The 15,736-nt window shown below is 31.7% G+C and overlaps 1 protein-coding gene across 3 annotated transcripts in view; it reads right to left on the bottom strand.

Moving 5' to 3' along the window:
* Positions 1–15,736, bottom strand: part of VPS13A (vacuolar protein sorting 13 homolog A) — a 239,033-nt gene that overhangs the window by 90,082 nt on the left and 133,215 nt on the right. For all 3 annotated transcript variants that reach the window (XM_017543278.2, XM_017543280.2, XM_017543281.2), the window contains exons 38-46: positions 15,429–15,646; positions 14,492–14,724; positions 13,224–13,316; positions 12,382–12,738; positions 11,354–11,455; positions 9,783–9,941; positions 9,368–9,623; positions 7,903–8,063; positions 4,396–4,499 (exon numbers count right to left, since the gene is read on the bottom strand). In XM_017543278.2, the coding sequence (XP_017398767.1) occupies positions 4,396–4,499; positions 7,903–8,063; positions 9,368–9,623; positions 9,783–9,941; positions 11,354–11,455; positions 12,382–12,738; positions 13,224–13,316; positions 14,492–14,724; positions 15,429–15,646 (1,683 nt within the window). The remainder of the gene's footprint in view (positions 1–4,395; positions 4,500–7,902; positions 8,064–9,367; positions 9,624–9,782; positions 9,942–11,353; positions 11,456–12,381; positions 12,739–13,223; positions 13,317–14,491; positions 14,725–15,428; positions 15,647–15,736) is intronic.

Raw genomic sequence — 15,736 nt, 5'->3', positions numbered from 1 at the left:
ATAAAAATATGTAAGTTGTATCAGTCATATATGCGAATCAAACCACATAGAATCATCTGTGACTTGTACATATACTGAAAGAATTTGGCTTTTCTGGATATGTGGGCCTCAAAGGAAATAAATGCCATGATTGAATTCACGAACTAAAAAAAATTTCTATTGAAAAAATACAAATGAAAGTTTTCAATACATACTTAACTTTATTAAAATGTGTACCATAGATGCAGAAGAGTTTTTTTAATATCAGTATGATATTTTATTATTTTTTTTTCTGCTTTAGTGGGTTTTTAAAAAATTATTATTACATTTTAAGTTCTGGGACACATGTGCAGCCCATGCACGTTACATAGGTATACACGTACCATGGTGGTTTTCTGTACACATCAACTCGTCATCATATTTTTCCTAATGCTATCCCTCCCCTAGTACCCCACCTGCTGACAGGTCCCAGTGTGTGATGTTCCCCTCCCTGTGTCCATGTGATCTCATTGTTCAACTCCCACTTATGAGTGAGAACAAGTCATGTTTGGCTTTCTGTTCCTGTGTTAGTTTGCTGAGAATGATGGTTTCCAGCTTTATCTATGTCCCTGAAAAGGACATGAACTCATCCTTTTTAATGGCTGCACAGTATTCCAGGTGTACATGTGCCACATTTTCATCCAGTCTATCACTGATGGGCATTTGGGTTGGTTCCAGGTCTTTGCTATTGTGAACAGTGCCACAATAAACATACATGTGCATGTGTCTTTATAGTAGAATGATTTATAATCCTTTGGGTATATACCCAGTAATGGGATTGCTGGGTCAAATGGTATTTCTGGTTCTAGACCCTTGAGGAATCTCAACACTGTCTTCCACAATGGTTGAACTAATTTACGCTTCCACCAACAGTGTAAAAGCATTCCAATTTCTCCACATTCCCTCCAGCATCTGTTGTTGGCTTTTTAATGATCACCATTCTAACTGGCATGAGATGGTATCTCACTGGGGTTGTGGTTTACATTTCTCTAATGACCACTGATGATGAGCTTTTTTTCATATGTTTTTTGGCCACATAATTGTCTTCTTTTGAGAAGTGTCTGTTCATATTCTTCACCCACTTTTTAATGGGGTTGTTTTTTCTTGTAAATTTGTTTCAGTTCTTTATAGATTCTGGATATCAGCCCTTTGTCAGATGGATAGATTGCAAAAATGTTCTCCCATTCTGTAGGTTGCCTGTTCACTCTGATAGTAGTTTCTTTTGCTGTGCAGAAACTCTTTAGTTTAATTACATCCCATTTGTCAATTTTGGTTTTTGTTGCCATTGCAGAAGAGTGGTTTTAAGAACATTGTGACAAAATTACTGGTTGTCACATGATTAACCTTTTAATATTACACTGTTTACATTTCAGCAATATTTTGTACTTAATAATATTTGAGCCCATGCTGTAGCCAAGAATAAACATTTCAGAAATATTTTTATATTTGTAAAACTAGCTGTGACACTGTCCTTTACAGATGAATGACGGTCAAAACTATCTCCAGCCCTGATTATTTTTCTAAGCTCTAGTGCTGAAATGTTAAATATCTATGATATATTTATATATTTAATATATATAAATATATAATTGATATATAAATAATATACATTATATACTATATATAATATATAATTATATATTATTTATATATCATATTTAATATGATATCTTTATTATCTTTTTAATTTATCATCTAGTACTTTAAATTTGCTAGACTGATCACTGGGCCCACTCTACCCACTTTTCTATGTGTCCTTTTTTAGTGACTTCCAGCTACTGGCACCCTGGACTTTGAAACAGTATCAGACTTCCTTCTTCCCTGACTTAAGCATTTAAATTATTTGTTAAACAGTTAACAGATATAGCCTCTTTTACTTCTACATTCTTTCTGTAATTTTCACTCTATTTTCCACTCTTACTTCAAATACTTAAAGATAAAAACTTAATTTTCTCCAAATTAAACTAACGGTAATACACTTATCCAGTTTACTAAAACATTTACTCGATCAATTATGTACCAATGTGAAGGTAAAATTGAAAACAAACAAATGAGTAAGATCATAATCAGGTGGGAAATGCAATGTTAAAAGATAACTACTGAGTTGTGACAGGTACCAAAAAACGTATGTCTAGAGCATACTGAGGGCAGAGAGTAGAGTGTGGTTGGCTCTTTCTAGACAGACTGCAAGGTGTTTACAAAGGTGACAATTTTCCCAAAAACAGTGCTCTGAAGAGAAGATCTGAGTAAGAGAAATATAAAAGGTCAAAGGGAAGTTCAAGGAATGAATGAAGAAAACAAGAAAGATAATCAATGGCAGGAGCTTTTAAATGAGAAGACAGAGTAGTATGAATGTCTTGAAACAGAACATCAAATGCTTTGAGACAAAAGAAAAAAACAGATTAAGCTAATAGATGGAGATAAAATTTTAAAAAGTGGAGCAAGGAAATAAGGGAGCAACCACCTAACTGTGAACTTAAATTATCTTTCAAATTTTATCTTCCAACATGCACTCTGCATTCCAATGAATTCCCAACTATTCCTTATAATACTATGCTTTCATGTTTTCTTATCTTTGTTCATGCACGCATTCCTCTTAGATAGCTCCTTTTCATCTAATCTCCATATTACTGTATTACGTATGTTACCGAACTTCATGTACTTTGCCCAGCAGTCAGTCATCAATCCCTTTTATATTTTATATAGTTTTTAGCAGCTATAACACTTTCTCCCACTGTTTCCTACTTTATACATTTATGTAATATATCAATCTTTTCATGGCAACAGCCACATCCAATTCATCTTGGTATTGAGTGCATCATCCACAGAAAACCTTGATAAATATTTGTTAAATGAATTAAAAAATCAGTATATTTAAATTCTATTGAAATATTTCAATAAAATATAAATTATTTTCCTGTAATTATATTTATCCCTATCATTAATCTAAAAATGAAAATAAAGATAACCATTTGTTAAGACCTCACATATTAAATATAAGTGCATCTACACTGAAATATTAGATTAAAAGAATACCTAATGAGAAATCCAAGTTGCTTAGTCAATAATAATTCTAGTTAAGGTGAAGTAAGTACTTAGTAACTAACAATTCTCATTAAGATGAATTAAGTACTTAGTCACTAATAATTCTGATTAAGATGGATTAACTATTATGTAACAAATCATTTAGCCTTGGAAAAAAGTATAAAGGTACTGTTTTCTCTACTATGGACAGAGTCACAAAAAAATAGCAAAAATATATTAAAAAGTAGGATACCATTAACTTTTATTATCCAAGAACAAAATGGATTGAAATTTCTTCACAGAAATTTTTAAATATATCTTACATGCTACGTTTAATCTAGTCTTGTAATCCACCCCAAATTCTCTCTAGAGCAGGGTCAGATAAAATAAATGACTATTTTGTTGTTCTTTCAACACTACAATTGTTTCCCTCAGCAAGTCCAAACTAAGCAATAAAACCCTCATTAGGTTTAGCAGGTCTATGTATGTGACATTATGTGCCTAAAACTGCTAGCCTGCCTTTGGAGCATTAAGGATCCCTTTCTAACTTCTGGACAAGGGTTAGAATGAATAAAGGCAGGGAACAGGGAAGCACTGCTTGTGGTTTTGCCTCTATCCTTCTGTAGCACTGATGTAAGTATCTATTTCTAGTGTGTATTCTAAAATAAAATGGTATTTAACAAACTACAATGCTTAATTCTGAGGAAAATTTTATTCTCCAATAGGGTTCAATTTCCATATAAGAGATTATTTTCGATTCCAGATTACATACCTTGATTAACACTTGTTACGATATAAAATCTATGAAACTAGCTCATAACTCATTTTGTTATAATTTTATGTTATTAAAACATATCATATCAAATTGAATTACTTTACATATTTAAGATTAATGTAGTATACGCTTCTACTTACAACTATATCCCTGAACAATGAACAAATGTGCAGAGAAAAGGATAAAATATTCCATTTACTAAAGGAATTTCAAAAAAAATTCCATTATAAAACCTTTGAAAAGTAAAAATTACTTCATAATAATATATATAAATTCAGAAACCACCAAACATAATTTATTAGACATTTTAAAACTCATAATCATATGACTATGCTGACGGTTATATTGCAATCAAAATATAATTATATTTAAGAGAAAAAGCATATATAATATGCTTCATATAAGCTGTTATAATAAGTTAAATAATACTTCTTTTTTAAAGATCTAAGTGCACTGAAACCTAAATAAGTCAGATGAGCTATTAGCAGGATGGATTTGATCAAAGTTATCCATACAAAATCAGAACTAAAAATTCTACAAGAGATCTTAGGGTAAATAAAATAATAAAGAAAAAATACCGATAAGAGCCTAATGGTATGTTGAATTCATTTTCGGGTGAGACAGTTCCCAATAAGGTGCCCCCTTCATAAACAGAGAGTGGGACTGAAAAATGATTTCTTATCTGGGAAAGAAAAACAAGTAATATTTAGTATAATTAATCTAAGAATCTGAAGACATGTAAAAAAATATTTCCATGTAAATATCTTAACAAAGTAACTATCAGGCAATATTCATCTTGCTTATATAAATTAGAAAAGAAACATATTATTTATCTTAAAACATACAAGAAAAATTTCTACACTTTTATATAAAAGGAAATCTCAAAAACAAACTTAAAGCATACTAGAGGAGAATAAGATGATATCTTCTTGACTTTTGGATAGGAACTAAAAGAATTTAGTTCCTTTAATGTAATAATCTAAACTAGTTACTAAACTAATCTGTTTAGAAACATGGTTTTGTTTAGACAGAAACAGTAAAAAAAATTTCATAGAAAAAAATCAAAATTTTAAATATTTGAATGATAAAAGTGACGATCCACAGACTGGGAAACATCTGTAATATACTCAACAAAAGGTTTATAACCACTACATGCTCAAAAATCCTAAAAATCACTAAGAAAATTGCAATCAAGAGGAAAGCAAGAACAAAATGTAAACAGGTGATTCACAGAACGGGAAAACTGATCAATAAACAGATGAAAAGATATTTGACATTCCTAGTAATCAAGAAAATACAAATTATATTCATAGAATATCTTTTAATACCAACAACAAACTGCAAAAAAAAAAAAAAAATCAGAAGTATGGTAGTATCAACAGTTGAAAATGATGTGAACAGGAACTCACACACACTACTGGTAGAACGTAAATTGATAAAGTATGAAGAATAATTTGACAAAAACTTAGTAAAAATGAAAATATACTTCCTTCTTAGCAATTCTGTTCCTAGTTACGTACCTAGAGAAATGTTTACATATGTGTATTAATTCATGTTCACTACATTCATTCAAAACACTGATATTCACTACTGTACTGATTTTATTACAAAAAATCAAAAATGAAAACTATCTCAAGAAAAAGAAAATTTTCTTCAAATTGATATAATCATGTAAAATCATTAAAATAATGATCTATGTATCAATATATGGTTACACTTCAAATATTTGAATGAAAACAGAACACAGCGACATAAGGTGAGCAGTGTAACATTTCTATTAGACACTAAAAACACAAGTATGTATTTTCTCGACAGGAATAAAAGTTTTTAAAATATGGTACTAAAAATAAATACAACATATCACCAAATTGATATTACCTCAAGGAAGAAAGAAGGAGGGAATGTGAACTAAGGGGGAAACAAAACAGCTGACTTCAACGTCATGTATTTTTTTTTTAATTTGAGGGAAACATTTTTAAATGTCAATGTTGTTTAAATTTCATGGTGTGGATAAAGACATCTGTATTAAACTTCAAAGTCCACTATCAAAATAACCAACATTCAGAGCATTCCACAATGGACATTAACTGTAAGTTTTCTAACATATTTTCTGATTATACATATAATTTCAAATAAACTTCACATTTAATTTATGAAGGTGTTTCTTCTGTGAAGATAGTTGTTAACTCGGTGTCCTTGCAGGGGATGGGGACAAACTATGGGTGGAGCTTTCTATTCCTGAGAAAGGAATCCTGAGACCATATGCCCCAGCCCCCCAACCCATGGAAAAATTGTCTTCCATGAAACAGGTCCCTGGCGTCAACAAGGCTGGGGACTGCTGCTTTAATGAGTTAAAAAGTTAAACAACAAGAAGCAGAGCAAGATGGCAGAATGGGTGTGGTGATGTGCATCTACAGTCCCAGCTGCTCAGGAGGCTGAGGTAGGAGGATTGCTTAAACCCAGACAAGCATGGCTGCAGTGAGCCATGATGGCACCACTGTACTCCAGCCTGGGCACAGAGCAAGACGGACTGACGGACAGAAGAAAGGAGGGAGGGAAGGAAGGGAGTGAGAGAAGAAGACATTAAAACTCTAGACCAATATCCCTCATGAATATAAATGCAAAATCCAACAATATACTAAAAGGTTCGTAAGACTTTATGATTATGTGAGATTAATTCTAGGAATGCAAGGTTGATCTAACATTTTAAAAAGATCAGTGAATGTAATTCATCATACTACAAACTAAAAAACGTATCTTCCTCTCCCACAGAAAAAGCATCTGACAAAATCCAAAATCAACTTTGATAAAAACTCTCAGCACACTAGGAATAAAAGGGAATGTTTTCAACCTAAGAAAAGGCATCTATGAAACTACAACACAAATCATGTTTAATGGTCAAAGAGTGGACAAGGCAAAAACATATGCTCTCACCACTTCTACTCAAATTGTATTCTAGCCAGTGTGATAGGCAATAAAAACCAGATAAAATAAAACATATCAAGATTGGAAAGGAAAAAGTAAAAATGTCTTCACTTGTAGCTATCAAAACTATCTAAATCTAAAAATTCTAGTAGAATATGAGAGTCTAGTAAGTCTGCAAATAGAGGTTAATATAACTTGTATTAATAAATGCTATCAATCAGTATTTAAAAATTCAAGGACAAGCCCATTTTATCCAGATGTTTTATAAAATTGATAACCTGATTCTCAACTTTAAATAAAAATGAGAAGGACCTAGAATCCTCTGGGAAAAAAAATGCATATGGTGAAAAAAAAAACAAAAACAAAACCTCAATCCTTAACCTCATGCTCTATACAAAGGTTCACTCAAAATGGGTATGTGGCATATCCATATAATAGATTACTGTATATAGTATGTGTCAACTTATGTGTATCCATGTTGTTACTACTGAGCAAAGTAGTAACTTTGCTCAGTAGTAACAACATGGATACACATAAGTTGACACATACATACAAAATTTTTCTGAATGAAACTCAAACTCCATCTGTACTATATTCCATTTATGTAAAGTCCTAGACCATGTGACTAACGTACAATGAGGACAGACAGTGGATGCCTAGCAATGGTAAAGTGGGAAAATAGGAAATTTTTCTAAGAAATAAATATGTTCATTACCTTCACTGTGGTGAAGGTTTCAAAGGTGCATTTTTATGTCAAAGCTCATCAACTTAAAATATAAGTAGTTTATTGTACTTATACCTAAATAAAACTGTACAATTTTTTCTTCATTTCTCTAAAACTTATCTAATCAAATAGAAATGATATATTACAAAGACCTAAAGCAAAACACTGTTGAGTAGTTTATTTATTTAAAAAAAAAACTCTAAGAAGATTTTATAAATTGTTCCTATTAAAAATTATAAGAAATATATTGAACAAATTCCTACCACTGGTCATATCCGAGTAGCACAACTGCTGGTAATGAGTCTTCTTTTTGATATCAGCTGCATTTCTGATATGGTTTATATTCTTTTGATAATAATTTGCTTTAGTTTTTTTTTTTTTTAATTAGCACAAGATATGCATAACAGGACATGCCCCAAAACTGATCGTTTCATACCTGCACTGGGGAGCGAATTGTGACCTTCTTACTTCCTTCCACTGCATCAATTTGACAAACAATAGATCTTTCAACTCCAGACTCTCTGTGTCTTACAGTGTACAGACGTCGCCCCACTTTTGTTAAAGGAATCTTATCAGCAGGAGAATGGTTAACAGGTGCTAAATTAAATAAGTATGTTTAAAAGGTTTTATAATTCATTACGTATTAATTTTGCATGTTATATATTACAAATATCAGATGATTCTTAAACTTATAAATAATAATTACTAAAGTCTTTGGATATAGTCCATTAAAAGGATATTTTAAGAAACCACCATATATTTCCACAGCATTCATGAAAAAAAATCCCATTCAGGAGTTTAACCTAAGACAACAATAGCAAATCTTTCAAAAATGAGTAATGAGAGCTATTACTATAAAATACAAGAATACTGACATCTGGTTTCCTGTCAGAATAACCAGAGTGTATTCTCCCTTTTGGTAGACATGGTAAATATCAAGGTGACTTCAATTTTTGTTTTTTATTTTTCCAACAGCCTGTGTCACTCTCTTATGTCTTGAACTTGATTAAACAAAATTTTATATATATTTACCTAAAGCACATGCTGTATTGGGGATGAAATTACTTACGTGCATAAATTTCATTTACCACCCTATCCATAAAAATGTTAGTTCAAAAAAAAAGAGGTAAAATTAATGAGAACATTAATTACAATGCTATGACAACACCTGAAACACCTGTTACATTATTTTCTAACTAGAAACACAAGCTATTTTAGTAGCCTACCCTCCCATGTCTAATTAATCTTTTAAACGATGCCCTCCTCAATAATTACTTAAATGTTAAGAGTATCAAAAAGTGGTATAGGTGAGGCTTTGGGGCTACTTAACTTCACGATGACTACAATATTATGATAATTTAAGAATGTATATATTTCACTTTCAATAAAAATGAAAAAATTCTGGGAAGCAGAAAAAAACAAAAGGAAAAACCTTCACCTCAATAGGTAGAACATAAACAAGCTATTTACAAATCCTAAAACTGTTAAAAATTGCCATTTGCATGAATTCAAACCCTGAGTTCATTCAGTTGCAAAACTGGTGGAATACTATCAAGTGATACCAAATGTGATTAAAAGAACCCCCATAAACATCTAAATATCTATGGTCTGTAAAAGCTGAATGGGGGTGAGATTTAATATTTTTCCTCCCAACAATAAAGGAGTAAATTGCCATGCTGTAAATAATGCAGTGGATAAATAAAAAGTTTGGAATACAAAGATTTAGTAACAACAGTAACCAAGACACTGCAAAGACAAAAAACAGTTCTTGACCTATTAGAAAGGAAATAAAAAAAAAATAACAAGAAAACCTTGCTAAGATTCTAAGAAAGAGTAAAATAACATGTAAATTGTAATTTAAAACGAAAGAGTCCCAGGAAGGTAATATATCAATTACTTACTAAGAAGAATGAAGAAGAGTTTGCTGCTTAGGCTAGTCATTGCACTGAAATGATCATTGTCCTTGGTTCGGACATAATCCATACTTAAACTCTCTTCATTTTTCAGTACATATGATTTTGCCATAGGAATGTTGAGTACACTAAAAGAATCACTTGGCGAAACAGAGACAGTAAGTCCAAGTGAATTTAAAATCATAAATGGTGCTAGATCCCTTACGAAGTCAGCTGAGGAGCCAGTGGCAGCTTCTGTAAACGCCTAGTAAGAAAAAATTATCTTAAATGAAAAGTGTAAAATCAAACGACAAGCAGAACATTAAAGGACAAATGAAAAATAACTAAGTTATTAAACTTCTTATTCAACAGATCAACTCAGGCAAGTATCTCAATATTTAAAGTTTTGAATTTATTTTCTTACCTTGACTAAATTATTTAACATTACAAGACCACATTTGGATAATGTAATGTTTAATTGGTCTTTTGAATGGAAACTGATGACAGTTTTATATTCTGGCACTTTGTAGTTTTCTTCCTCACGATCTGATTCAACAATGGCCTTTTTTGCTTTCTTTTTCATCTAAAATTATAAATTATAGAAATATAAGAAAAAATTATTTCTAGGAGCACAACATGACTAGACAAATCCCAATAACAACATTAGATATACTAATACATTTTATCTGTTCTAATTTCAGTAAGTTCTACTGCCTTACTGAAATTACTTGGACATCAGCCAACTAAGGTCACACAGGACAGAAGTATTAGAGAAAATAAATCATGTCATCCTTAGTGATAGTAAAACGGCAGGTAAAATTCAGAAGGAAAAATAAAAACCTAAAATTACTCTGTGTATCTGACATCTGAATACAGAAGCACATACTTCAAAGCAACATAAAAATTCAGACCAAGAAAAGTAATTTAGCGTATTGGCCATGCTAATAATAAAAGAACAGAAATCCAGGGACTTACAAAGGCAGACAAGAGTAGCAGAACGGTGCTATAAACCTAGAGCTCATAAGAATCAATACCCTTTACATTTTTTAGGAGTCACAGATACATGCAGTAACCTAAAAACCACCAAGGAATTCCTTTATTCAAATCCTTCATCTAAAATATCTGGAAAATAAAATTAAGTGATGTAATAAGAAAAAGGCTAAACATGCCAAGCTAGCCACCTTCATTGTTACTTTAACTAGCTTTAAGCCACTGATAATCTGTCTGCAGGTTGACCAAGTTATTATTAGGTAGGAAACACGTAATTCTGCAGTCTCTTGCAAAATTTCATCCATCTAAGGCCCCGATTCTCATGATTACATAAACCCACAATGTATTTCAAATAAGTATGTTCTTACACACACACACAGAGGATGAAGGAAACTTGGGATAGATAACAACCTACAAGATGATAGAGGCATTATAGCATAGTGGTTTAGAGTGGATTTAACCCCTCTGCAGCTGGATTTGCATCCCATCTCTTCCACTTTGTAGCTATTATTACTTCAAAAAATCTCTTAACCTCCCTGGTCTCAGTCCCTCTACATGTTAAACTAGGGATAAAACCTCTCTCTTCCTCCAAGAATTGTTGTAAGGATTAAAGATAAGCTAGTTAGAACCATGTGTGGCACATAATACTTGCTACATAATTAACTGTATTAGAAGCATAGGCAATATTGGCCTTTGATTTGAAAATTATATTCAGAGGTCAAACAAGGAAGCATGTGGGCAAGGTTCATGATGAGACAACCTGAACTTTATTATGATTAAGTGTCTAGTGTGGTATAAACATTCTCAATTTTGGAAAATATTTTTCAGACTTCAAATATACCTTGATGGGGGAACGTTAGTTAATAAAGGGGGAGGCTGTACATATGCAGAAGTAGGGGGTATATGGGAAATATCTGTTCCTTCTTCTCAATTTTGCTGTGAATCTAAATCTGTTCTTTAAAAAACAAATTATTTTAAAATACATATATACACACATATATATACCTTGATAGCAAGATTCCATGGTCTAAAATCCTCAGTCTGATCAATTTCTAAAGGTTCGAGCAGAGGCTCCCATACACCAAACATTTCATTATAATAATGAACCTACAGAGAGAAATTTTCATTAAAAATGATCTTCCATTCTGTTTCTCAACATGTTTTTAAGTCCTGTCATTTCATCTATATGAACACCAGTATACATGCCATTCAGTAGCTTCCTTTAAGCACTCCCTCAGCACTTTCCTCACCTGGCTAATTTCATAATACATATTTGCTCTTCACAATTCAGTCCAGATAAAACCCCTTTTTAGGCATCTTTCCTTGATTCTACATTATATAAAAGTGTAAGGCATGTCTAATTCTTTATATTTCTATTAAAGGATTATTATCCAGATATTCAGAAATTTGGACTATATCCTTTAAAAAAAAGGTATTCAACTTTAACTCTCTTCTTTTTTGAGGCTGGGTCTCACTTTGTCCCCCAGGCTGGAGTGCAGTCGTGCGATCTGAGCTCACCGCAGCCTTGCCTTCCCAGTTATTCTCAAGTGATCCTCCCACCTCAATCTCTTGAATAGCTAAGACTATAAGTGTGAGCTACCACCACTGGCTAATATTTTGTATTTTTAGTAGAGACAAGGTTTTGCTATGTTTCCCAGGCTGCTCTTGAACTCCTGGGCTCAAGCAATCCTTCTGCTTTGGCCTACCAAAGTGCTGGGATTACAGGTGTTAGGCACTGGGCCTGGCCTCAACTTTAACTCTTAAAGAATTCTGAATTTAATTAACAACTGTCAAATAACATATTACCTTTAAGTTGATAAAATCAGTTGAAATATAAACTTAATGTGGACATGTACTTTAAAAGGAATGTATACATAAAAGCAATTTTTCAAGGGAAAAATTTGAAAACTTTTTCTCAAAAGTTTTTGACCCAACATCATATTTACAGTAAGCTTAATTTAGATAGCTACATAAGATTCCATAATATTCTGTATGTATCATTATCTGTTATAAAATTGGAAAAATATGCTTACTTCTAGCTCAAGCTGACAGTGCAGATTTATTAGGGAACTCCAGTTTTTGCCTTCCCCTGAAAAACGTGACTTTGCCAAAAGCATAGGCACTGTTCTATGACCAACTCCAGCCTCAAGAACTATAAAAATAGAATCAATGTTCATTTTTATCATCTCGCCTTTGGGTACCAATTCAGTTGTGGGAACTGTTTTTTCAGTTTCATTTGATTCTTCAAGAAACCACATTTTTAAAGTCTTTGTATCCTTCTTTTCCCATAAATGTGCAGTAGAAGAAGCTGTTTCTTTTGGGAGAGTTTCCTTATTTGTATACAGTGCTGAAGTTATGGTAATCATAGTGTTTATAATAACTGGTGAAACCTAAGTGGGGAAAAAAACTAATGAAAAATCTATACAAAACACTTTCAAACATACTATTTCAAGAAATATTAAATATACTTGCTGAAGGAGTATGAGAAATACTGAATTAACACTACTATCACAAAATAGTAGATACAATTTACTGTCTATAAAATTTTTTAAATTACCATAACTAATTATGACTTGTTAAAATATTTACACAAATCTTGTAGATAAACTGACGAAGTATAAGTAATTGCAACTATATTTATTAGGGATATTAGATGTTAACTACACAAATGTCAATAACAAAATACAGAATAGCATTCATTATAAAATATGTATTAAATAATATAACTTTGTAAATATCTCATAAAAATATATTTTCAAAAACACAAATACATCTATTTTGTTTGCCTAACAAAAGACTTGCTATAGTAACTTTCTAGGATTTACTAATTTTTTTAAAGGCACTAAATATTCAAGTAATTGTTATTTTAATTTACCTTTAGTGTCAGGGATTTTACTGACATATCAATCACTTGTGGATCTGTACCTATCTGAGTAGTTTGATAAAACAAGTCACAGGGCTGCAAAACCTATGAGAGAAAAATCAATACCACTAAATTAATGTTTAAATATGAAAATATTTCTATTTAAAGACTTTCCTGGCAATAGGTATGTCAAATAAACAAGTTAATAAAAATAACTATTTAAAAAGTGACTCAATAATACATTCCTAATTATCCCGCAGGAAGGATCTCTAGAACTTCATATCTGTCCTACTTTTCCACAGTAATAGAAGTTTTATCTGAGCACAAGGTAGCTCAGAAAAAAATACCACATTCTTCAACCTTTATTACATGTGGTCATGCAGCTATGTTCAAGACAATAAGGATGTGAATCTAAAACTTCTAAGCCAAAACCTAAAAGAGAATCGGTAAACCCTTCATTTTCTATTCTCTCTCTTTGCTTAGTGGAGAGCCAGCAGTCTTGCAAATTTGCACAAGTTTATCTTATATCCTAATATATATGTATTCATTTTAACAAAATTACATCTTATGTTTCTATGGTGACAATGTTTAGAACATTTAAGCTTCTATAGCTGCATACCAAGCAGCAGGAAAAAATAGAGAAACAAACAAAAACTTATGCTTCTATTACTCCTTTAGAAACTCAAATATTTTTTAAGTATTTTAAAGATTACTGGGAGTTAGCCAGTTAATTTGAAAAGGTGGCTTTAAAGAAATGAATTTTAAGTAGAGTTATGAAGAGAAAGAAGGCCAAGAGGTTATTAGAGATAAAATACCAATGTGAAATACGTAAAAGCAAATGGCTGAAGGTTCAAATGAAGTTACATGGAGATAAGGGAAAATGCATTATTTGAGCAAAAACATCCATACGAGAGAATAAAGTTAAAACAATAAAACTGAAACAACACAGGAAACAACTGGCAGAAAGTCTCAAAGTCCAAAGTGCAGTTTGGAATTGACATGGTTAGAAAGTCAAAGTTCTTAATTGAAAAGTGTCAAGATGAACCCAACTTCTTAGCGAGAATATTCCCACAAATACTAACAGTAATGAGCAGCATCTGGAAGAACAAAAGGGTTTCAAAGTTGGCAAATAATATCCTAAATTAGGCTCTCTAAGCAGAGAGAAAGATATTTTACAGAGCAAGGTTTGGAAGCATGTAGGTAGTTTTTGTTTCCTAAAATGGTCTACACTACATCCAAAATAGTTTACAATTAAGCAGATGATCAAATAGTTAACTTACCGTAGTGATTTTGCCTTTTCTCTTGACTGGAAGAAATGGGCAGGCTCTCACTTGGAGATCTTTAATAGCAGCAGTCATTGTGCTATTTTCACGGTCACCTTTATAGCAAATTTCACATTGAGTTGTAATGACTAAGGCAGGAGCATCATTTTTTGTCATGTCAGCCACAAACACAATTTCAGGATTTTTAATAATAACATTAATTTCCACCTTCTCTGATTCCTGTGTAGGTACTAAAACAAATAAAAATAAATAAACTAAAATATTTATAAATATTTGCTATATATTATGAATAAATTATTTGTAAGAAAATATTAAAATGAAATAATAGTAAAAAGTAAAATAACAAAATCTTAGATCCCAAAGGAATCAACTACAACCCTTAGTAAAGATTTGAAGAAGCTATAAGCATAAGAACATTTTTAAATGAGGGGAAAGTCTCCATGATTGAATTGGAAAGCCTAGAAACTAATCTAGTTTCCAACTCTCAACTTGATACTCCTTCTACTATACCACAGTGAATGACATATTGTAAAAGATAGTAGAGAAACTATATGTTAAAGCTAGGAATAAATACAACAAAAATAAATTAGGGCTTCAAATTGAAATACTATTTTAATTGTGAAAAGATATGGTCGGTTCATGATTCACTCTGTTTTTTTCCACTAGACAAATTCATTCAAATCACTGCCTGAAGAGCAGTACAATTACTTATTCATAGGTTTCATAATTTTTAAATGCAATATATATTCACATCTTTAAAAAATGCAAACTATACATCCTCCCAGAAAACACATTAAGGTTTTCCTTCTACTCTGAAAAACAAAATTTTAATTTATTAAAGAATTTACTTTGATGATCTAAAAGGCTAATCAAGGTAAGTCCTGTAGTAGCACTTCAATAAAACAAATATTAAATATTTTAGCCAATAACTAACCTTCTTCCTTAGCAGTCCATGTTTGCATACTGGTTTCTACAGCAGTGCCTGTGGTGTAGGCCTCAAGAAAGACATTTGCAACAGTCTGCAGAAATTCTACACTTGCACAAATATACATTTCTTGAAAGACAGCATCAGTCACACAACCGTCTCTGACTTTCCTATACTTTATATCCATCATATCTTTTTTGTCAAACCCAACCGTCAGTCCTATCATTCTGGAAAACACAGTAACAACAATTTCTATGCATAAGTAACTTAGAAATAATCAAACATACGAGTAAAACTGAAAGAATTTTGACCGACCC

This window comes from Cebus imitator, unplaced genomic scaffold, assembly GCF_001604975.1.
Source record: "Cebus imitator isolate Cc_AM_T3 unplaced genomic scaffold, Cebus_imitator-1.0 Scaffold150, whole genome shotgun sequence".
NCBI classification, from domain to species: Eukaryota; Metazoa; Chordata; class Mammalia; order Primates; family Cebidae; genus Cebus; species Cebus imitator.
This window is presented reverse-complemented; position numbering and strand designations above follow the sequence as displayed.